The following is a 24,439-nucleotide window of genomic DNA, read 5'->3' on the forward strand; positions in this document are numbered from 1 at the left end:
AGTGGTGATGATGATGATGAATTAAATTTATAATTCGTCAAAAGATCTCAGGGCCGTTCACATATCACTGTTTAGCTTTCTCTCTGCTCTGCTCTGGCCCATAATGGCGTGTCTTAGACCATCCGTTAAATTCATTGCTGAGGTGACATTTGAATTGGGTGCTTTGGCTCTTAGTCTATGCTCTTAACAGCCAAACTAATTTGCTTTCTAGTCTTCAGCTGCTGCCTTGTGAATATCAAGCTGCTCTCAAGTAATTGCTCAATTGTGTGTGCGCTTTTTTTTTTTTAATGTTCTAAAGTATATTTATACCCTACCACATAACCCAAGTGGTCCTCTAAGGGCAATAGTAATTCAGTAACACGTACGACTAACCACGAAAAAACACAGGCGCATAGCAGATTCACATGCGCTCCCGAGTGCTTTATCTGCCAAGGGGAAACCAGCTGGTATTAGTACGAATAATTCCTTATAATAGATGAGCCTTGCGTAACATCCAGTTTCGTTCCCTCTCCATCTTCACTTCAATCCCTAAACCCTTTGTAGACACTATATAAAGAAATTACAGGCATTGTTTTGGCAGAGTAGAGAACTGATTATTCTACTACAGCAATAAGGCAGACGAGGACTCGCTGTATTATAATCATGTATCTTAATTTCTGGAAATATTTGCTGTCGTGCGCCCAACATGGAACGTGTAAGTGTGAGAGAGATGTGGTCTAATGTGCACAACAACTGCTTGAAAATAGCTTAGATCTTATTTCAGTGCTTGTTTATAGAGTTGAAGTCCATGCCCTTCATTGTCTTTTAATTTACTTTTAATCGGTTTGCTCCTTCCACAAAGGGAAGTGTGGTCTCTGACTCAGCAGAGGTTCTTGCTGTTTGAGAGAAAGGCAAAGGAACAGATTTTTAGTGATCACATCCCCACCCCACCCCACCCCAAAAAGCCCCCTGTATTACCTACTGGAGCAGGGGGGGTTTAGGGTGGGAATAGGGAACTGTAGTGGGAAGGAGGAAAATCTCCCCCTCCCCCTCCTACCTATGGGAGCATCCATTCGATTTCCATTACACTACAGTATAGACAATTCTGAATCCAGTCAAGGTTGTCTTCTCTTTTACATTGATTGATAATTCAGAGAGGTTTCTTTACAGTGCAAACATATACTTTCTCCCACCCCCATTCTCCCTTTCATTGTATTGCCAGGAAACTCAGAATTTGGACGTATTTACTCTTTATAATGACTTGTCTGTATCAATATTTTTCGAAAGCCATTGTAGCCTAAATAATGCTTTAAGATAGTGTGAATATACAAATATATAGTCCATTTTATAGATCAGGTAACTATAATGGCAGATTCAATCTGTCATGCCTCCCTCTGCATTGCAACCCAGCAAGTGTGTGGTGCGATATGGTATATCCATTTACCTGTCTTCTCTGCTTCATCTTTAAGCGTTTTAGGTGCTAAAACATTAATTGGCTATTAGTTCCCATCAGAAATCTAGCTGCGCGCTCATGCTATTTTCAGTGTGTGTGAGAGAGAAGTTTGCTCCTTGATTAACACAGAGGGGCCACTTCACTGACCTTGTGCTCTCGATGTCTGGTAAAATAAGCCCAGAAGTTGTTCCTCTACAGGAATCCTCAAACTTGGCCCTCCAGATGTTTTTGGGACTACAACTCCCATCATGCCTAGCTAACAGGACCAGTGGTCAGGGATGATGGGAGTTGTAGTCCCAAAACATCTGGAGGGCCGAGTTTGAGGGTGCCTGCTGTAAAGGCATCGAGATCTCATTCCTTTCTGATGTCATAAAATCAGCCTAGAACAAATTTCTGTCGAGTGGGTGGGCAACTACTGTATATTTGACTAATTTTAATAATAGCTTAAGACCTACTTCCACTCCACGTTAAAGTCAGAAAATAGACAGCCTCTTCCCCCAAACTTTGTCACCTCCCCCATGCTTCTTCAAGACATTTCTTCCCTAGACAAGTCATCAATTTAGTTTAATCTTGGCACTGAAGAACAGCATGGATCTGTGTGTAATAGAAGTGGACAAACATCGCTCTATTCCATGTTTTGCTTGTCGCTTGATTGATTGGCATGTTTCTCCTGGGCTGCCGGAGCACAGCAGTCTAAAGGTGTTTGGGTGTTGTTTTTCCAAGAGGTTTTTTGGGGGGAGGGGCAGGAGGTTTCCCCCTTGATTTTCTACACTTAGCCTAAAATTAAGACCGATCAAAAAGAACAAAATCCTATTGGTGTTTAATTACTGTTTTCAATCAAGGTGTTTTGCAATTAATGGCCATAAGGCATCATTTTGACCCATCCAGGCTGGTCAGGTTCTTTATCGTAACTCCATGAGGTTTTGGCTGTGAAACACTGTAGAATCAAAACAGACGTAAAACACACAACGCTGAAAAAGCTGGCGAATTGTGGCTCAGAGCTTGCCAGCGCTAAACCTGTTGTGGAAGAAGAGTTAGAAGAACAACTGGAAACTGGTTCCTCCTCCTCACATATGTACAGGAATAGGCTTCATGCCAGCTCAGATTTCTTGATTTGTGAAATCTAAGGTGGGAGGTAGGCAGCAAGACCTTTCACAGGCACCTCTCTGTTGTTCCTAAACCCAGGTCTGCTGAAAGTCTGCCCGTACATCTCAAACAAGTGTCAGCTCTCAAGGCTGTGATCCTTGGAGATAGGGAAGGCAACCGTTCAGGTACCTCCATCATCCAGGCCTCCTGAGAAACTTTCCCTGAGCTGTTTTTGATTTTAAGGGCTTCTTTTGTGGTTTGATTTTATATGCTCTTAGCTACGTCCAGAGCCAGTTTTCAACTGAAGAGCAGAATAAGGTTACAATACAGTGGTACCTTGGTTTGCATACGTTTTGGATTACAAACATGTCAAACCTGGAAGTGCGTGTCCCAGTTTGCAACCTTTTTTTGGATTACAACCCATTTTGGGGAGGATTATGAAAAAAAAATTTTTGGAGGCCCCATTGGCTTCCCCCTTGGGTTACAACCTGTTTTGGTTTACAAATGGACCTCCGGAATGGGTTATGGTTGTAAACCAAGGTACCACTATACAATCAGGAATATCTGTATTTGTACTTGGGGAGGGGGCCATGCATCTGGTCAAGATTTTCTGGCCTCCAATGATGGTCATGTTGCAAGTTGCATAGAAGATGCAAATCGTAGGGATGGTTTCTCTTATGTGCTCACGGAAGTTAACAGTGAATGTGGTTTGGCCAAAAATAATATGAAAAATATTGCATAAATATGTAGTTCACTTTTATCAAGGCCACATAGCCACCCCCCCTCTTTCAGGAATGGTAACGATCCAGAATAAAGCACATGACATTCATGCTCAGGTGTTATTTATACCTAATATGCACTAAGTGGTTGTTTGTCATAGCTAAACACAGGTTCACATATATTGTGCCTTGAATATGATTCTTCATACAAAGGCAAGGTGTAAATGCCAGAATAAATAAATCTGAAATATTCCCCTCTCCCCCAGGAAAAGTCACAAGCTCTATAGAGAATATTTGACAGCTGCCGTAAAGTACAATGAACGTTAGCTTTCTTTTTTTGGCTTTAATACTTTAGTTTTCTCTAAGTTGGCCATGTGTTTGACAGCTTGATAGAAATGTGATAGTATGGCACATTCAGCTTAACTTGAGTGTAATGACTGAAGCTCCTAAAGGTATAATTTTGTATTCATGTGTCTACATAATCTCATGTGAAATGGATTATCTGCATGGATTTACCAGAATATCTCTAATGCCTCACCTACGGTGTCATTTTAATGTGTCTGCTACAGATAGCCTGGTGACACTCGGCGGAAATACTATTGCTTTTTTCAATAAAGTAGCTATTTCATTAAAGGGTGAGCAGCCTTCGGCCCAAGTACCACGGGCAGGCAAATTCCATGCAGGTGCTGGGGGTGGGGAGTGGGGGGAAAGAGAGGGGCAGAGAAAGAAAGTGGGGTTCTCCTCCCACTTTTGGCTTCAGCCCTGGACATCTCCAACATGTGGCCCCCAATTCTGTAGCCCGCAACAGGAAAAAAGTTTCCTTACCTATGCTATCAAAGGATTTGAAACTAAAAAAGTTAAATGCCTTGGTAGCTTTTAATGTGAATATTAGTGATTCTACATGGTATGCCCATATATGCATATCCCTATTCCATTCTTTTCATTTTTAAGTTTGAAGTCATAAATTTTATGTGGACGATAGATAGGAACTAGGCAAAACAGACAGACCTTTGCTCATTGCTCATTTTGATGAGAAATAGTTTTGTTTTTTGTAATTCTTTCAGCATGCAGAGTACTTTTAATGCCCTGCTACATAGATAGCCAATACTCCCATTTGCAACTGAAGAACTTTCATCAAAATATACCTGCTAAATGTGTAGTTGATTATGGATTTGAACTCTGATTTCTCAGTTTCTTTTTGTTGTCTGATTTGATTTTAACGTGCTGTGGAGAGGTAATATAGTATTCCAAATGTGGATATTCATTTGGTATTGTTATAATTCTATGCTTGTAAAATCAAATTAAAAATATTACTATACACACACACACACACACACACACACACACCTTTTTATGGCCACTGTGGATCTCCCGCTTTTTGGAAATGGACTCTGATTTAGATGTGAGAGATAATTGACCATATTTATTGCAGTAACATTATTCAGTTGGGAATGCTTTGCTTTTGGCGACTAGAAACTGTCTAAAACAGGTCCACAGAAAAGTGACAGCATGGGGGGGGGGGTAGTCAAGTTCCCTTGTGCATTAAGTTAAGAGTCTCTGTTGACAGTCCCAGTTTTCATGTAGCTGCACTGGATTGGTATTAATGAATCGCAAATACTTGTTCCACACTGTAGTTCCATCGGGAGATGGTTCCCTAATTCAGTTTGAGGCAATTGTAGTAGTATTCAGCAGCATCCCATTTACACGATTCCTTGGACTGTTGGCTAAGGGTACTCAAGAGAGCTGTTTCTCAACAAGTTTACACAGCTAGCCCTGGTGCCTGTCAAGGCTGATCGTGCAAGTAAAGTAATGTTTACAGCCCATTACATCTCCAGTAACTTCAGAGAGTATATAGATCTGGAACAAGACGCAGAGAAATAATTAACGGAGAGAGGCGGAGTATCATGAGTCTTTGGGGTACATGGGAAAAGGATGTTCCAAGCTTGATTTCACTGTGAAGTTTTCAAGAGAGGGAAGGCTATTGAAAGTAAAGTACAGTGGATACTTGGGTTGCGAACGTGATCCGTGCGGGAGGCACATTTGCAACCCGCAGTGCCGTGTCTGTGCATGTGCAGATCGTGATTTGGCGCTTCTGCGCATGCGCAAAGCGTAATTTAGTGTTCCTGCGCATGCGCGAGTGCCGAAACCCGGAAGTAACCCATTCCGGTACTTCTGGGTTCGGCGCAGTGCGCAACCCGAAAACACACAACCTGAAGCGTTTGTAACCCGAGGTATGACTGTATCTTAGCTGTTGTGCTCCATTTCAAAAATGTATGTTCAGCCTGTAAGTTGGTGCTTCTGCGTTGCAGCTCTCCTCATACTTCCTCTATAAAGTACTCTTGGTCCATAGTCTGAAGGACTCCCTGGTCCTGAATGGGGTAACTGTGCCCCTGAAGGACCAGGTACGTAGCCTGGGAATCATTCTGGACTCACAGCTGTCCATGGAGGTGCAGGTCAATTCTGTGTCCAGGACAGCTGTCTACCAGCTCCATCTGGGACGCAGGCTGAGACCCTACCTGCCCACAGACTGTCTCGCCAGAGTGGTGCATGCTCCAGTTATCTCCCACTTGGACTACTGCAATGCGCTCTACATGGGGCTACCTTTGAAGGTGACCCAGAAACTACAACTAATCCAGAATGTGGCAGCTAGACTGGTGACTGGGAGTGGCTGCTGAGACCATATAACACCGGTCCTGAAAGACTTACATTGGCTCCCAGTACATTTCTGAGCACAATTCAGAGTGGTGGTGCTGACCTTTAAAGCCCTAAGCAGCCTCAGCCCAGTATACCCGAAGGAGCGTCTCCACTCCCATCATTCAGCCTGGACACTGAGGTCCAGCTCCGAGGGCCTTCTGGTGGTTCCCTCACTGCGAGAAGCAAAGCAGAGAGCCTTCTCGGTAGTGGCGCCTGCCTGTGTGGAACGCCCTTCCATCAGATGTCAAGGAAATAAACAACTATCTGACTTTTACAAGACATCTGAAGGCAGCCCTGTTTAGGGAAGTTTTTGATATTTGATGTTTTACTGTATTTTAATATTTTGTTGGAAGCTGCCCAGAGTGGCTGGGGAAACCCAGCCAGATGGGCCGGGTATAAATCAATGATTTTGATGATGAAGGTGCATGAAGCACCAATCTTGCTTTGTTTGGTCAGTGCTAACAGAAACCCCATGCATGCCTCCTTGAGTTCCATCATGCTACATAGGAAAGAAATGCAAATAATCAACAATTTGTTGTTGTTACTTGGCCTCTGTCTTCCTTTGCCAAGCGATGGCAGTGTCTATATGTGATGGGAGGAAATCCAGAATGTGAAGCTTCTCCCATCATTATTACATCCCACTGATGGGGAAAGCTTCACTCTCGGGGAAATAGAGAAGTGTTGTTGTTTTATATTATCTGTTCACATAGAAAGTAATAGTTCTCTATCCCACAAAGCAAAACTTCTGAAAATTGTATGTTTTGCTGATGGTTTGTGCTGCTGAATACTTAAATCACTTGTCCCTGTGCCTTTTACTTACTTTGAAGGAGGAGCCATGAGCATAAGGGGGGGCAGCTGCCTACCCCAAATTAAGTCAATAATTAAGAATACTAAACTAACAGCTTGGTTCTGCCCCCCACCAACATAAATCCTGACTACGCTCATGGGAGCAGCAATATTTCCCTGCTCTTCCATCCTCAACATCACCACAGCTAAAATCTGCTTAGATGAAATCTTACTGCAAGCCGTGCCCTACACTGTTGTCAGTGCCTGTATTACAGCCTTAATTTTATATCCTGCATATCCTTGCAGAAATTGAACTGTTTTTCTTAAATATTAGAGGCAAATCTCTGTAAAGGTCTCCTTTCCCCCCTTGTGACTTCACAGTGCTGGCCCCAAGGGTGACAACATCTATGAATGGAGATCAACTATCTTAGGACCTCCGGGCTCAGTATACGAAGGCGGAGTTTTCTTCCTCGATATCACATTTACACCAGAATACCCTTTCAAGCCTCCAAAGGTAAGAAAAGCGATGCACAGTTAATGTTTGCTTCCATTGTGTGATGCTCCCACTTGTTGATCTACGGTAAACAGGTATTCAGAGGCATACCCATAATATCTCTGGGGATCAGAGGGCATTCTGAGAAAGTGAGTGAGTGGCTGAAGGCCACCTCTTTCCTTAAAGGTAAAGGGACCCTGACCATTAGGTCCAGTCGTGACCGACTCCGGGGTTGCAGCGCTCATCTCACTTTATTGGTCGAGGGAGCCGGTGTACAGCTTCTGGGTCATGTGGCCAGCATGACTAAGCCGCTTCTGGTGAACCAGAGCAGCACATGGAAACGCCGTTTACCTTCCCGTCGGAGCGGTACCTATTTATCTACTTGCACTTTGACGTGCTTTCGAACTGCTAGGTTGGCAGGAGCAGGGACAGAGCAATGGGAGCTCACCTCATCGCAGGGATTCGAACCGTCAGCCTTCTGATCGGCAAGTCCTAGGCTCTGTGGTTTAACCCACAGCGCCACCCGCGTCCCTTCCTCTCCTTACAATACACCTAAACAAAAAATGTGGCGTACGGGCTCATGTGACTGGAGGGGGTCCCATAAGAGTTTGCGGTGGCCACAGGTGCTGTCTTCGGGAAGGCAGGTATGTAGTAATAATAATAATAAGAATAAATAATTTATTTATTATTTATACCCCGCCCATCTGCTGGGTTTCCCCAGCCACTCTGGGCGGCTCCCAACAGAATATATAAAACATCATCAAACATTAAAAACTTCCCTAAACAGGACTGCCTTCAGATGTCTTCTAAATGTCAGATAGTTTATTTCCTTGATATCTGATGGGAGGGTGTTCCACAGGGCGGGCACCACTACCAAAAAGGCCCTCTGCCTGGTTCCTTGTAACCTCACTTCTCGCAGGGAGGGAACCGCCAGAAGGCCCTTGGAGCTGGACCTCAGTGTCCAGGTTGAATGATGGGGGTGGAGACGCTCCTTCAGGTATACTGGACCAAGGCCGTTTAGGGCTTTAAAGGTCAGCACCAGCACTTTGAATTGTGCTCAGAAACGTACTGGGAGCCAATGTAGGTCTTTCAAGAACGGTGTAATGTGGTCTCGGTGGCTGCTCCCAGTCACCAGTCTAGCTGCCGCCTTCTGGATTAGTTGTAGTTTCTGGGTCACCTTCAAAGCTGGCCCCACATAGAGCACATTGCAATAGTCCCAGCGAGAGATAACTAGAGCATGCACCACTCTGGCAAGACAGTCTGGGGGCAGGTAGGGTCTCAGCCTGCGTACCAGATGGAGCTGGTAGACAGCTGCCCTGGACACAGAATTGACCTGCGCCTCCATGGACAGCTGTGAGTCCACAGTGACTCCCAGGCTCCATGTTGCCCCATTCAGGACCAGGGAGTCCCCCACACCCACCTGCCCCCTGTCCCCCAAGAACAGTACTTCTGTCTTGTCAGGATTCAACCTCAATCTGTTAGCCGTCATCCATCCTTCAACCGCCTCCATACATTCACACAGGACCATTGTACCCCTCGCCTGCCATATCGGACAACGTGGGACCGTGGCGGCATGAAGGTGTTATGAGATGTTAGATTACCCGTGAAGTGCCATTTTGTTTTGTGTTTTCTTCCTCTCTGCTTCAACAGCAAAGATGGATTTAGCCTTGTATAACTACAAAGCACTTCGCTACCCTCACATTCCGGTATTTTTCCATTTATTATTTCCGTTGCGGCTTAATATATATTTTCTGCTGTCTTATTCACTAACGTATTTCACCTTTTGGAAGACATCTTTTCTATAATTCCAGTAGGTTTGGCAGGCAAAGATCCAGTTCCATAGTTCAAGTCAGACAAAAACTGCTTATATGTTACTTACAAACAGCAATAACTTGTTGCTGTTGACTACTTTTGTAATCTTTCTATTCAGTTTGCGCCTCTAAAACATGTTCACTGATATTTCACAAAAATGATTTTTATATAAAAAAACAAAAAATCCCTTTCAAATGCTCTGAACTCTAGTTTTTCATTTTATTTTTAAACTGTTGTTTACAATAGTGCTATAAAAAGCATTTAAACAGTGCGCTTCATCTATTAGGATCCCAAGCTTCTTCATAAGCTCTGAAATAGCTGCGCTCTAAAACGATGTATCTTGTTAATTGCCTTTGAAAATGCAGTTGCCTGGTCAATAAAACACAGCACTCGATAAATAATTTACTCAGTTAAGAAGACCTAATTTAGCAAAAGGCTTTTAAATTTTTAGTTAATCCTAATTTTATTAATGTTTTCTGGTGTCCTCGTGGTATAACGAAATACTGGATTATAATCTTTGCTGTATTCTCCCTCCAACCCCAATTTGTTCTAAATCGGGATTCCTAAATTCTCACACAAATGCTGCATGAGATGGGAAGTATTTCATGTGTGACATTGAAATCATTTTCTATGTAGATTTTTCCTCGGCCTTCTGCAACCTTCCAGGAATCTTACCATACTTCAGAAACCAAGGTTGGATCTCGACACATTAAAAAAGTGATTCAGTTAAAACACGCTGTAAACTTCATAAAGGGAAATCCCACTGGCAAAAGACAAGACTCCACAGCGCCATCAGGTGTCACCGTGTTATAATTCATATAAAGTGTTTTTTCTTTACTAATCTAGCTAAGTCTCAAGACAGAAATAAGTAAACTTTGAACCCAGGTGACAGAAGTCTCTGAGACGGCACCCCGCCCCCAGAGTCAATTTTGGGTGAGATCTTGCCCTCTCTCCTGAAATTCTTTGCCAGTGGGGTGGGGGGGGTGGGGGGGGTGGCAAGCAGTGAAATGGGATGTGCTGCTGCTGCTCACCTCAGCAGACAGGTAAACTACCTTCTTAGAATTGTAGAAATCTTTTGCCCAGAGTGGGGCTCAAACCCACATCCCTGAGGTTAAGAGACTCATGCTTTATGGACTGAGCTATCCCAACGGGAGAGGAGAGATATTGGAGGTATGTTTTGAGTGCTGGGAGATCTCGACAGTTGAGCTATTCTATTCTTGGACACAGTACATCCAGAATCAAAGTTAGCCTGGAGACTGGACCATGATAGGAACTTTCTGGATATCTGACAACTTCATTGTAGCGCATAAAAATACTTTTGCGCAGTTAATGCAGTTTCTAGGAGACTTATTCCAGACAACGTCATCCAGTTTAGTTTCATGTTACATGTATTGCACATTAGCCCCAAGCATATGTTTGAGTAGACTACTCCTGGCATCTGTGCAAGCAAGCGCTTAAGGCTTTAAGGGAACCCAAATTGTGTTGCAGGCATACGCATTTAACAGTATACACACACACCCTCCACAAACACTTTTTTTACAGGGGCTTTTTCTTGGGTGGGGATGCAGAAGTAGGCAAGACGTGAGTGCTTTCATCTCACTCCACAAAAACTCAAGGCTTTTTCCACTGTGGAGTTTGAAAGTGTGTTTGGAGTTACATAACACTTCTCCACTTACTGCAAACCAGGCATCATGCATGCAGTTAGTGGAGGGGAGAGGGAAACAAACAAGCTTTTTACTACCCACCCAATTCTGCTCCTCATACTACCATATTGGCCTGAATATAAGCCGCACTCCCCCCCCTCCAAATTCTGACCGTGAAAAGTTAAAGTGCGGCTTACATTCGCAACTTTACGGGCGGCAAGGCAGCGCGGCTCCCCCCACCCCCAGGAAGCAGCACAGCTTTTGTCTTTTTTTCTTTCCCCCCTTCAATTTTAAAGGTGCGGCTTATTTGCAGGGGCGGCTTATATTCCAGCCAATATGGTACTGTTCTTCTTTCCTCCACCTTTGCAGCAGCTGGTGTGATTGGCAGGGATCCCAGATTCAGCAGATCACAATCATCTTAAGACAGGAATCTGCTGAGTGCTCCAGATTCAATGCAGCCTGTCATATATAGATACAGAGATACAGATACAGATGTATAGTTTTAGGCATGCGTATTTATGTGATGTCTAAGCCTCAGTCTGAGTCCACACACAAGTTTTTCTGCAGGAGCCAAGTGTTCCTTTTGTGGGCAGACGCTTTGCTACCCGGCCTTCCAATTTCTGTACTTTGCCATCTCTATGTAGACTAGCTGCTTCAGAAACAAGAGCACAAATTAAGTCATGTATCCTCCTCTCGAGTCCCCAGATGAAGAATGTGGTAAAATGTGGTGACAGATAAAATGAAAAGTGTGCTTGAAATGTCTAATGAGAAATTCTCCCGTGGACATTGACATTTGTGGCAAAAGGTTACCAATTTCTGTTCTTTAATCAGGCAACTGTCTGCAGGAGGCATGTGGTGCATAGGTGCACTGTAAATTACATGGTTGTTCTTCTGCGGCCTCGGAAACCGAGGAAAGTAATGATAGATTATTGCTGCAGCAATCCCAGTGCACCTTTTAAACCTGTGTAAATCTGATGTAATAAAGAGAGTTGGCACAAGAGGGCAGCAACTCGCCATTAATGTTGATGCTCGGCCTTATTCTTGTGACTATTCTAATTAGTTTCCAAGGAAGAATAATAGTTCTCACACTGGTGATAAAACCATTAGACTAGTAATAGCTCCATAAATTATACTGGGTTCAAAACATGAAACTTAATTTCACTATTTGGAGCAGAGTTCAGTAATCACTTTAGCAAAGATCCATGTGGGCAGGGTCTGTATTTCAGTAAAGTTTGGGGATTTTTCAGTAAAGTAGGGGATAGCAGGAACCCAGAGACTTCATCAACATTTGCATGTACAGTATTGGAGTCACAAAATCATGAATTTTAGAAGCACCTATTGTAACTTTCCCATTTTTAACTTGTAATAAATACATAACCCTCCAATTCTCAGATGAAAATAGGTGTGTTCTATTCAATCACCATCATCCTCTATTCTGGGTAGCTTCCAACATAGAAAAACATAATAAAACATTTTTTTAAAACCTTCCCTATACAGGGCTGCCTTCAGGTGTCTTCTAAAGGTTGTACAGTTACTTATTTCCTTCGTGAGGGGGTCACATAACTCCAAAGTGTCCAACATTTCTCCAATGAAAACAGAGATTTCCTAAGGAAAAGTGGGACATTCTGGAATCAAATCAGAAACCAGGACGGCTTCTGTAGACCCAGGACTTTCCCTGGAAAATAAGGAGCAGTCTGGGATTTTCTCACGCTACAGATGCTGATTGTAGAAATTCTATTACCCAGTCATTTTATATAGGTTAGAGAGCCGGGCTTTCGAAGCACATAAAAGCCAGTCACTTAACGAAGCACTAATACAGCATGTCAAATCTAAGTTGTGTGTATTTTATTTCTTCTTCTTCTCCTTTGGCGATCACTCGTAGCCGAGTAAGATTGTCTTCCATAAACACGGTTTTAACAGTAGGTCCGTAAGTGACTGGTGGAGGCCAATTCTGGATCCACACGTCCTTCCACAGTGGGGACGTTGGTTTCCGGGTGGGAGTTGATCACGGTGAGTGTTTGCCAAGCGTGCCTTCCTCTTAGCACGTTTCTCCCTTTCGTCCTGAGTTTGAGTGTCTTCAAAGCCCATGACACCTTTGGTAAAGGCTGTTCTCCAGTTGGAGCGCCCGTAGGCTAACATTTCCCAGTTTTCGGTGTTTATAGAGTGGTACCTCTGGTTACGAACTTAATTTGTTCCGGAGGTCCATTCTTAACCTGAAACCGTTCTTAACCTGAGGTACCACTTTAGCTAATGGGGCCTCCCATTGCCACCGCTCCGCCAGCGCACGATTTCTGTTCTCATCCTGAGGTAAAGTTCTTTTTTCTTTCCCCCCCCCAAAATTTTATTGGTTTTCACAATATTATAAACAAACACACAAGACAAACAAACAAAACAAACATAAATCATAGCCTTATTAAAAATTACAGTTATTAACTTTGTTAAGCGACTTCCTCGCTTCCCCTTGGTTGAATTTCATTGCATGTCCTTTTAACGGTTGGATGTTAATGTTTAAGTTAAATTTCATAAAAATTGGGATTTGGAAAACGGTTAAAAGGACATCCTGAGGTAAAGTTCTTAACCCGAGGTACTACTTCCAGGTTAGCGGAGTCTGTAACCCGAAGTGTTTGTAACGCGAGGTGTTTGTAACCTTAGATTTGCTTTGCCTTGAGAAAGTCTTTAAACCTTTTTTGTTGACCACTGGCATTATGCTTTCCATTTTTAAGTTTGGAATAGAGTAGTTGCTTTGGAAGACGATAATCAGGCACAACATGACCAGTCCAACGGAAGTTGATGTTGATGTTGAAGAATCATTGTTTTGGCACTGGTGATCTTTGCTTCTTCCAGTACAATGGCATTAGTTTGCCTGTTTTCCCATTTTATTTAGGGCTTGCTTACTCAGAATGAACGCAGGCACCAAGTGAGCCAGGGGGAATTCACAGCCTGGCCTATGTGAGGTTGATTCTTCATTTGGCATATTTCCAGGCACCCCAAATTTACTTCACAGCTCCCAATACAGGTGTATAAGAGTAGACGCAAAATTCCAGTGCTTACAGCAAAGCAGGACTATAAGAACAACAGCAACGAATTTGGCTGAGGCTGAGTGTGGAGGAAACTACTGAGGAGTCTGTATGTTATGATTCTTCTCTAGAGACAAAGCCAGGTGAGATGATATTGAGAGAATAAGTGTAACTTTGAAGAAATTAACCACTTTGGCAAGTTCAGAAATTCCACACACTTCAGGTCCAAACAGATGTATGTTAAGAGATGCTTAAGTTGATTGTACAGTCATTATTATTTTGGGGCAGCATGCCCCCCCCCCATTTTTTGTAATTTACTAAAAGACAAGTCTTATTAACCCAGTAGCCAAAGCAGTGTGGAAATGCCTGCTAAGCTAACTTTGAAGATGACATTCCGTTTTTAACAATAGATCAAGACAGATTAGTGATTTGTACAAGGGCCAGTGTCCTCTGTTTAGCCCTTGCTGCTACAGTGGTCAAAGGGTAAACAACTTTCCTGCCACCCCCTAAAAGAAAGAAAAAACACTCTTAAAATAGTTTTGCTCATAAATGGATGCATATGGGAGAGCTCAAGTGAGAATCATCTTGCCTGGGGCTGTTCAGAGCACCTCCATCTTAAGTGCTTGAAAGATTAGGGGAAACAGAATGATAGGTAGGCAGGAAATGAAATTCATCCTGCTGTGTAGGCATCTGCTTTTTAGGATATGAAATTCTTGTCTTTTAGCAGACCTCCAAAAAACAACAACAGCCTGCCTTTGTGTCAGTTTGGCAGATGGCAAGCGGTAGTCCCTGTATTTTGTTGTTGTCAGTGGCGTAGCGTGGGTTGTCAGCACCTGGGGCAAGGCAAGTAATTTGCGCCCCCTAACCCGTGGATTTGCGCCCCCTAACCCGTGGATTTGCCCTAACCCCAGATGTTGCGCCCGGTGCGGCCGGGCCCCCCTGCACCCCCCACGCTACGCCACTGGTTGTTGTTGTTTAGTTGTTTAGTCATGTCCGACTCTTCATGACCCCATGGACCAGAGCACGCCAGGCACTCCTGTCTTCCACTGCCTCCTGCAGTTTGGTCAAACTCATGCTGCTAGCTTCGAGAACACTGTCCTGCCATCTCGTCCTCTGTCGTCCCTTCTCCTTGTGCCCTCAATCTTTCCCAGCATCAGGGTCTTTTCCAGGGAGTCTTCTCTTCTCGTGAGGTGGCCAAAGTATTGGAGTCTCAACTTCAGGATCTGTCCTTCCAATGAGCACTCAGGGCTGATTTCCTTAAGGATGGATTGGTTTGATCTTCTTGCAGTCCATGAGACACTCAAGAGTCTCCTCCAGCACCATATAAATCATTTTAACTATATTCACTCACCCATGAATGTAAAATCTAAGAACTGATAGTGCTTTGTTGAGATAAACTTGGACATATCATGCTTTGTTGAGATAAACTTGGACATATCATGGAACTTGGATTTTTTTTTAGTCCTTGGTCTTAGGACTAAAGGCTATAGCAGGACATTAAAAAGAGAATGCCTCTCTGTGAGCAGCAACAACATACACACACACACACACACACACACACACACACACACACACACAGTGGTGCCTCGCAAGACGAAATTAATCCGTTCCGCGAGTCTCTTCGTCTAGCGGTTTTTTCGTCTTGCGAAGCAAGCCCATTGACGGCTTATCGGATTAGCGCTATTAGCGGCTTAGCGGATAAGCAGATAAGCGGCTTAGCGGCTTAGAAAAAGGGGGGGGAAACCGCAGGAACTCGCAAGACATTTTCATCTTGCGAAGCAAGCCCATAGGAAATTCGTTTTGCGAAGCACCTCCAAAACGGAAAACCCTTTCGTCTAGCGGGTTTTCTGTCTTGCGAGGCATTCGTCTTGCGGGGCACCACAGTATATGTGTGTGTGTGTGTGTGTGTGTGTGTGTGTGCGCGCGCAATATGATAGTCACCATCACTGACAAACTCGGTGCTTGAGTTCTAATGAGAGAAATGCTAGAGGCCTGTCTGGAAAATCCCAGACAGAAAGCTATTTATGGCTGGGTCATTTTTGAGTTGAAGAGGCTATAACCATTGATTTTTGTGTGTGTTTTTCTTTTTTCTCTTGCAGGTTACCTTTCGGACAAGAATCTATCACTGTAACATTAACAGCCAAGGGGTGATTTGCCTGGACATCTTAAAAGACAACTGGAGTCCAGCGTTAACCATTTCTAAAGTCCTTCTTTCTATCTGCTCACTTCTCACAGACTGCAATCCTGGTAAGGCAGCCAAAACGGGGCAGTGGGCGAGAGAATCTCTGTTCTGCAGCAGGATTAGCTTCAGAGCTTCTTCCTCTTTTTTCATTATATTTATATATATAGAGAGAGAGTTTCCGTTTTTTTGCAAATTGGCTTCAGACTGAATAACTTACATTGTTCCACACATGCTTTTCAGAATGTATGTATACATGGTTCTACCTTCAGATCAGTTACACAAATACTGCTTTGGGTTTGTTCAAGTAAAACAGGTGTGTAGATGCAGCTGATGAATTCTGATGGAACAGTTCCATGTGGAAGACATTCATCTTTCACTTTGGCATCCATCAAATCATTTTAACATCAACATTTGTCATGACTTACCCACTTTACTATATTAGGAACCACTTTCTTGACAAGTAGTGTGTTTTTTTCTGGGGGTACGCATACCCCTAAACATTTTGTGAATCTTTGTACTATTGTCCATTTACTGTATTTATTTTTCTCAATTTGAAATATAAAACGGTGATTTTCTTGAGTTAAAATGAGAGTACCCCTAAACATTTTTTTACGGGGGGAGAAAGCACTGACTACAGTTGAAGTAGCTTCGGGTTGAGCATTTTCGGGTTGTGCTCCACGGCGACCTGGAAGTAATGGAGCGCGTTACTTCCGGGCTTTGCCGCTCGCGCATGCACAGACGCTCAAAATGATGTCATCGTGACCCGCGCCGACGCAGGTTGTGTTCGCTTCAGGATGCGAACGGGGCTCCGGAATGGAACCCGTTTGCATACAGAGGTACCACTGTATATGCATAGAAAAATCTGACTGCAGAATCTGAAATATGCACATTTAGAATCTGAAATATTCCAAACAATTCTAAATTTAGAATTCTAAATTCACAGTGACAAGAGTTGCACATGTTTGATACAATACATAAAATGGTCCATGGGCTGAGAAGCAGCAAAAGAATCTGGGGGGAAAAACTCTCTTATGAACTGAGTGTGTAAGAATACGAGAAATTTCCTTCTTTCGAGGTGCAATTCTTTTTTGTTTTGAATGAATATTAGAGGTGTGCTGTATCTGTAGAAACACCAACAGCCTGTTCTTATGCATAATTACTAAGAAATAAGTTTCCAGGGTTCAGTAGACCCTACATGTGGCTGGAGAAACCCAGCCAGATGGGCGGGGTATAAATACTAAAAAAATAATAATAATTGCAACTAATATTTCAGTTCAGTCACTGAACAGGTGGTTTTCGGAGTCCCCAATGGATTTAACTTCTTCTCTTGTGATATTTCCGTTTTTCCCCTGCCCCAAAGATCAATGATGAGCTGGAATTTTCTTTCTTCCTTTTCAGCTGACCCCCTGGTTGGAAGTATTGCTACTCAATATATGACTAACAGAGCAGAGCATGACAGAATGGCCAGACAGTGGACGAAGAGATATGCTACATAAACTGGAATTTTTCTCCAACCCTTGCGTTAAATCGTCTGTGATGGAAAGAGCTGCTTATGATTTTGAAGGGGGGGACACGGGGGGGGGAGGGAGAGGGGAGGAACTGAGAAAAGAGTAGGGTATTTCTATAACAGATTTTATTCAGTCTTTTATTTCCTAAGATTTTGTTGTTGTAACTTAAGGTATCTTGCTACAGTAGTCAGCTAGAATGGGGAATAGCATATTTTAAAGACTGTCATTAGTTCAGCAATAGTAGCTCTGAATTATAGCACCAAGAAGAATGTAAACTACTTTGGCAATTGGAGGGACGGGAGGGGGGGAGGAAATGGGTGTTTGGTTAACTTGTGATAGGTAAAAGATTAAAAACAGCTTAATTTTGTACAGGTACATATATTTGGCATTTATGTAAAAGTTCTTTCAAGAAGACTTGCTATATGCTTCTTCTCTTTTAGTTTGGTTTTATTTTGTAAAAAGATGTTGGGAATATTTTCTTTTTTTCCCCATGGGAGGTGGGAGAATTTGGTATTTAACAGATCCCTTTTAAAAGTCAGCCATCTCATTGGTTTGAATTATGGGGGGGTGGCTGTTTTGTTGCCTCACCTAGAACAGGGGAAGTAGTTCATGTATATTCATTTTTCTATGCCAAGTTAACCTTTGTGAAAACGAAAGGTTTTAACTAGGACTTAGGGCAACCTGTAGTGAAATACCTTAAGCTGTTTAACTGTAAGGCGTGAAATAGGAGTCACTCAGTGGATTGGTTGTATGTTGTGGGCTACCTAAGTCTGCATTTGTTACTGTGCTAATAAAAATATGTACAAAAAACCCCCCACCTATCCTTCTGTCTAATTGAAATAAAGGTAAGTACAGTGGTACCTTGGTTCTTAAACTTAATCCATTCTGGAAGTCTGTTCCAAAACCAAGGCGCGCTTTTCCATAGAAAGTACAGTGGTACCTCAGGGCTCCACTAGGGGTGCCTTGGAAGATGGCCGACAGTACCATCTCTCCAGCTCACACGAGGTAATTAAGGGGCTGAGATGGGAGTAAATCAGCCTCCCGTATTTCTTCCCGGTGGAAGGGAAGATGCAGCCTCGTCCGCGGTCGCCCATAAATCACCCCCAAGTTCAAAAGAAGGCGGGGATGAGGGCACTGGACGGAAAGCTCTCGAGCAAGCTCGGATCTCCTGGACGCTGTCTCCGAGAGCGACCCAAGTTGCATTTCTTAAGATGAAAAATTGGATATAAGAATTATTGCACCTGCTTCGAGTGAAGAAAAGGGTCCGTTAGCTGCTAATTAAGCCTGCCACTGAGAAGTTAAGTGATGGATTGGATTGGAAAGAAGATAACATCAAAGAACAGCATCTAAGTCGGTATGTTGAAATGAAACGGAAAGGGGGGGGATAAAACTTTTTCTTTTTTTTATTATGATACTGCCTAACAAACCCCCTCCTAGAAGAACCATCAATACAACTTATAGGAAGTGAGATGGGAAAATAAACTGTGTGGAAATAAAAATATCAACTAAAGCCTTTGTTTTTTGAAATATCTGGAAAGAAAATAAAAGGCTCTCCTGTGACACAGTTTTTAATTGGGATCCGCCATTATGAGACAGGCTATGTTGCAGAGATTAATAGCCATAGGGGGAGGTGAGCCATTACTTTGTTATCATGTTTGCATTCTAAGATTGACTTCTCTGGAAAGGCTAATTTATGGTGTAATTGTCTGGAAAATTAATGAGCAAACGCCTAGATTCTATTTCATCGGAACTGAGAAAGATGGCGTCTGCCACCCGAGGAGGACTTTTGGATGGATTCGGCATAAATAACAGCATGTGAGGATTTATTGCAAACAAAAGACTTACCAGCTTTAAAAAAAGGGGAGAGCCATACAAAGTTCACACAGAAGCATAATATTGCTTACTTTAACTCGCCGGTGAAAACAACTCAGAGGCTATTAAGAAGAAAAAGGATAACAACAAGAAGATTGAAAGATGAGACTGGTGAATACTAAAAACAGCAGAAATATGAGATGATCGGACCCTACTGAACTCGAAGCATGGGAACCCCCAACAAAAATGTATAATTTGGCAAAATATTTGGACTTTATGATATGTATTGGTATAATTTGGAATAATTAATGTGATATGATTGGATTGTTAAAATGGAACACTTAATAAAAATTATTATAAAAAAAAGAAAGTAAGTACAGTGGTACCTCGGGTTAAGAACTTAATTCGTTCTGGAGGTCCATTCTTAACCTGAAACTGTTCTAAACCTGAGGTACCACTTTAGCTAATGGGGCCTCTTGCTGCCGCTGCACCGCCAGAGCACGATTTCTGTTCTCATCCTGTAGCAAAGTTCTTAACCCGAGGCATTATTTCTGGGTTCTGTAATGTAAAACGGATTAATCCGTTCCAGATTTTTAAAAACAACCGCTAAAACAGCAATTTAACATGAATTTTACTATCTAACAAGACCATTGATCCGATCCATAAAATGGAATAAAAAAACTGTGTACTGCAGTCACACAACCAAACAATCAGTAGCAGAACTGGGTTCCACACAGTCACAAAAACAAAACAAAAAAGCTGCAAAAACAAAAACACAAAATAAATAGCAAAAGCAGGCAAACTTCAGCATAACACTCAAAACGGAAGTGTAACACTCAAAACGGAGCACATTCGGCTTCCGAAAAAAGTTTGCAAACCAGAACACTTACTTCTGGGTTTGCAGCGTTTGGGTTCCAAGTTGTTTGAGTACCAAGGCGTTTGAGAACCAAGGTACCACTGTATATTCTGACAGTAAAACACCGCATAGCAAATTAGCGGTGTCGTATAAGTTGCCGACGTTTGGGGTAGGGCAAGTGTTGTGCCCCCCTGGTGGACTGGGCAGCTGGCGTGGGGACATGCACCAGGGGGGCGTATGCAGAGCCCATGCAGAGGGTGAACTGAGCCCACCCCCAACAGACTCCTTGCCCACTGCCTCCATCCACCTGCCCACTAGACCAACCCACCTGCTGGGGCTCTGTACCTGTCATGGGGTGCCTAATTGCGCCCCCCCAAAAAAAAGTATGCCCAGGGGGCACAGCCCCCCTGCCCCCTCCCCGGGTTACACCTTTGTATCAAAATTTATAATCTAAAGGCAATAAGGCGCAGGGTCTCCAACTTGGCACATGTTCTTTTTAGAAATGGTTTGTTTATTCCTGAAAGCAGTGGTTTATTCCTGGGGGGACGCAGACCCCTAAACATTTTATGAATCTTAATTTTGGCCTCATTGAGGGGCAGTATTTCAATATGAATAGGAAAATGAGAGTACCCCTAAGCATTTATTATTATTATTTTAGAAAAAAGCACTGCCTGAAAGTATTTAGCCCTCTCATAAAATACCAGGGAAGTCTACGATGACACAGAAGCATTCAAAAACCAATAAAAAGCAGTACAGAGCAATTATTAAAATGAATGAATTTTTTAAACAACAGCATAGGCCTATCAGGGAATTTGCTTTGTCTGTGTGCCTCTGTCAGATATGCTGTCACTTTCTCCGTTTTGGACTACCGTATTTTTCGCCCTATAGGACGCACTTTTTCCCCTCCAAAAATGAAGGGGAAATGTGTGTGCGTCCTATGGGGCAAATGCAGTCTTTCGCTGAAGCCTGGAGAGCGAGAGGGGTCGGTGCGCACTGACCCCTCTCACTCTCCAGGCTTCAGGAAGCTATCCGCAAGCCTTGGGAGCCCGTGGGAGTTCCCGCCGGGCTCCCACCGCTTGCGCAGAGCTGCCTCTATCCTGAAGCCTGGGCGCGCTGAGCAGTTGCGCCCCGGGCTTCGGGTAGCTCTCCGCAAGCTGTGGGAGGGCTCCCACGGCTTGCGGAGAGCAGCCTGTTCTGGGGACTGGGGAAGCTTGGGCTTCCCCCGCGTCTGGGGGGAAAATAAATTTTTCCCCTTTATTTCCCCCCCAAAAAACTAGGTGCGCCCTATGGGCTGGTGCGCCCTATGGGGCGAAAAATACGGTAACTGGGTGTTAGTATTCCTGTTGCATGCTGTAAATATGCACTGCTCAAGAGCACATCCGTGGTCTGGGGAGGGGAGCCCTAATGGGAGTCTTTTGAATTTGGCAACTGGCTCTAAGAAAGATCCCATAAGCAGTAGCGAGGGTAAGAGGAATTGTATAGGAGGAGCACAGCTCTGAAGTCGAGACAGAAAAAGCTTGATAGGCCAAATCCAGAATTTGAGCCAGTAGAGGAAGGAAATGTTAGGCACTGATCCCTGCTTCAAAACTGCCCTGCTACTCTTAAAAACCTGTAAGCTCTATATTTAAAGCTCTTCCCAACATCAACTCCAAAGAGGTGTCGTTTTCATACAATTCTCCCTTGCCTTGGCAAAACTGGTATGGGTTATCTGTAGGGCTGATGTACCCCTGATGGGCTCACAGCTCTTGATTGCTTCTGGACAGCATCTTATACATTCGAAGCTGTGAATCTAGAACTCGACTGCTAAATCGTGAGCCCACTGACGATAGTTATAGAGTTACAGATAACACTTCAGGCCACAGTGACTCCCTTTTGCGCAAACCGACACTGTGCCAAAAATAACACTGTGAGCACTGAATGGTTTGCATAGTTAAACCTCGGGGCCTTTTGAAGGCTGCCAGTCTCACATCTAACACACTCATCTGTCACACCTTTTTGCAGATACACTAAAGCTTTGATCACCTGCTTTTAACTGCCTTTTGCAATCGGAACTTCCTTAATAGTGTGTCATTGGAACAACCTGCCTGAGGTTTCAAGCCATTAGTGCCTGATGTATTCTTGAGCAGGCATTCTAAATAGTTGAGAAGTGTCAGTACACCCTGTTTTCTCTATTGTAAACAACCCCACTTCCTCCAGCCGCTTTTAGCCTCTGAATAATTCTTAAGAGAGTTGTTTCCAAGTTAGCGGAACAGAGTAAAGCAAATGAGATCTTGGGTGAGTGCCGAGCAAAGCAGTGCCATTATTTCCTTTGTCTCGGAAAGGATAATTCTCTAAACGCAGCCCAAAACGGCGCTGGCATTTTAAAGATGCAGCATTACATTGTTGGTTTGCATTTTGTGGTTCTCAGTAAAGTCTCTGGATTCTCAAAAGTGTTAATCTACTTTGCATCAATCAACAGGCAAGAAGCTAAAAAGGGCCTTGTTTGAGTGCAAGTTGGAGGCACCCAACCTAGCAGTGAACCAGTTTAAAAAGAAGCAGTTGTAGCCAAGTTAAGGAGAAAAGGAGATTTTCCGGTTATGTAAGGAAGCAGATATAGGGACACGGGTGGCGCTGTGGGTTAAACCACAGAGCCTAGGACTTGCCAATCAGAAGGTCGGCGGTTTGAATCCCCGCGACAGGGTGAGCTCCCGTCGCTCGGTCCCTGCTCCTGCCAACCTAGCAGTTTGAAAGCACGTCAAAGTGCAAGTAGATAAATAGGTACCGCTCTGGCAGGAAGGTAAATGGCGTTTCCGTGCGCTGCTCTGGTTCGCCAGAAGTGGCTTAGTCATGCTGGCAACATGACCCAGAAGCTGTACGTCAGCTCCCTCGGCCAGTAAAGCGAGATGGACTTCTCAGTTGGTTAGAGCATGGTACTGATGATGCCAAGGTTGCAAGTTCAATCCCCATAAGGGAAAACTGTGTTGCAGGGGGGTTGGACTAGTTGATCCTCACGAGTCCCTTCCAGCTCTACAATTCCACGATTCTATGAATTGGCCCACAGTATGAATTGGTCAACATTCCATATATAGGACAGTGTCACTGCTTTGCTGCAAATTCAACACATATCCAAAGCCGCCTGTGTTATGTTCTGCTCTTCCGGTGGAGCAGAACAATTTGGCAAGGAGGAAAAAGAGGGGTGCCACTGGTTCTCGAGGCTGAGTGGAGGGTATATACACCTATGTGACATGGGTGAGGTAGCACAGTTGTGCATATAGGATTTGCCTAAGTTCCAACATACTGGAATCTGACTTTTTATGCTAACAGCTTGTGTCTCGTGCTTTGAGAATTCCATTATGTAGTACAAACGTCACTTGAGGCGACCTTTTTTTTTTTAGATATTGAGATGTGGGATCATTGAAAATGTGGAATGCAAAACTGAGATGATAGATAGACGATAGATAGATAGACAGATAGATAGACAAACAGATAGATGATAGATGAATGGACAGATGACAGACAGACAAGATAGATAGATAGATAGATAGATAGATAGATAGATAGATAGATAGATAGATACAAACTCCAATCCTGGTTTTTTCCACTCGGAACAAATAAATCATCATCTGCAACACTATTGGAACATGGAGAATGGAACAAAAGGAATTTGGTACAATGCATTGAATGAAACTGTTAAGCAGGTGGGGACAACACATACCTAAATAAGGACCACTTTCAAATAGAGGGGTTTCTTTAAAGCTTAACAGAATAAAAGGGGAAGCAAAGTAGATCACAACTCAAGGCTTGGTATCGTTAGAAAAACCGCTAACAGGATCTGGAGGAGGTGGAACTGTAGTACTCATCTGCAACAGACAACCTTGCAAGTTTCCAGCGGAATACACCAAGAATTTGGTCACTCCCAGAAAATGGCAACCAATTCAATCTGTAAGCGATGATATTCTTTTCCAGTCACACTCACTAGGTACATAGTAAATATTTTTTATGACCGCTTGAACAAGGAAAGACACTTTTAAAAAAATAAACTGGCATATATTTTAATTAGTTTAGAATTTTGAAATCTTCTCCCTCTTGGGCTACTCGAGGTAAATTCACAGGAAGAAGAACCAAAGCACACTGAGATGTTGCATTTTGAAAGGGTGTTCCAAGAAATGAGAAGACTAAATCAACAATCCTGGAATATCAGCAAAGGAGGCTTTACTAAATTCTGAAAACACAAAAAGAAAGTTATTTTATAGGACACCTCTAAGCTGCCTTCTATTTGTTGTTGAAGACTGGCACACCCTCTGTGATGTCTCCTAGACAGCTTAGGCACACGGCGTCTTGGCTGGACTACTGCAATACATGATACTTAGGGTTGTCATTGAAGATTTCCTGGAAACTCCAGTTAGGACAAAATGCTAGG

The 24,439-nt window shown here is 43.3% G+C and overlaps 1 protein-coding gene and 1 long non-coding RNA gene across 2 annotated transcripts in view; one reads left to right on the plus strand and one right to left on the minus strand.

Moving 5' to 3' along the window:
- Window positions 1-17,378, plus strand: part of UBE2E1 (ubiquitin conjugating enzyme E2 E1) — a 54,806-nt gene extending 37,428 nt beyond the window's left edge. Inside the window, exons 4-6 of the mRNA XM_081833957.1 lie at window positions 7,099-7,231; window positions 15,782-15,929; window positions 17,263-17,378. Coding sequence (XP_081690083.1) covers window positions 7,099-7,231; window positions 15,782-15,929; window positions 17,263-17,360 — 379 coding nt within the window. The 3' untranslated portion in view covers window positions 17,361-17,378. The remainder of the gene's footprint in view (window positions 1-7,098; window positions 7,232-15,781; window positions 15,930-17,262) is intronic.
- LOC309325849 lies at window positions 9,202-12,977 on the minus strand. The gene is made up of 2 exons (XR_014150071.1): window positions 10,768-12,977; window positions 9,202-9,722 (listed from the first exon to the last, which is right to left on the minus strand). It is a non-coding gene; the product is annotated as an uncharacterized lncRNA (long non-coding RNA).
- Window positions 17,379-24,439: the final 7,061 nt, after the last annotated feature.

This window comes from Podarcis erhardii, assembly GCF_964252035.2.
Source record: "Podarcis erhardii genome assembly, chromosome: 12".
In the NCBI taxonomy this organism is placed as follows: Eukaryota; Metazoa; Chordata; class Lepidosauria; order Squamata; family Lacertidae; genus Podarcis; species Podarcis erhardii.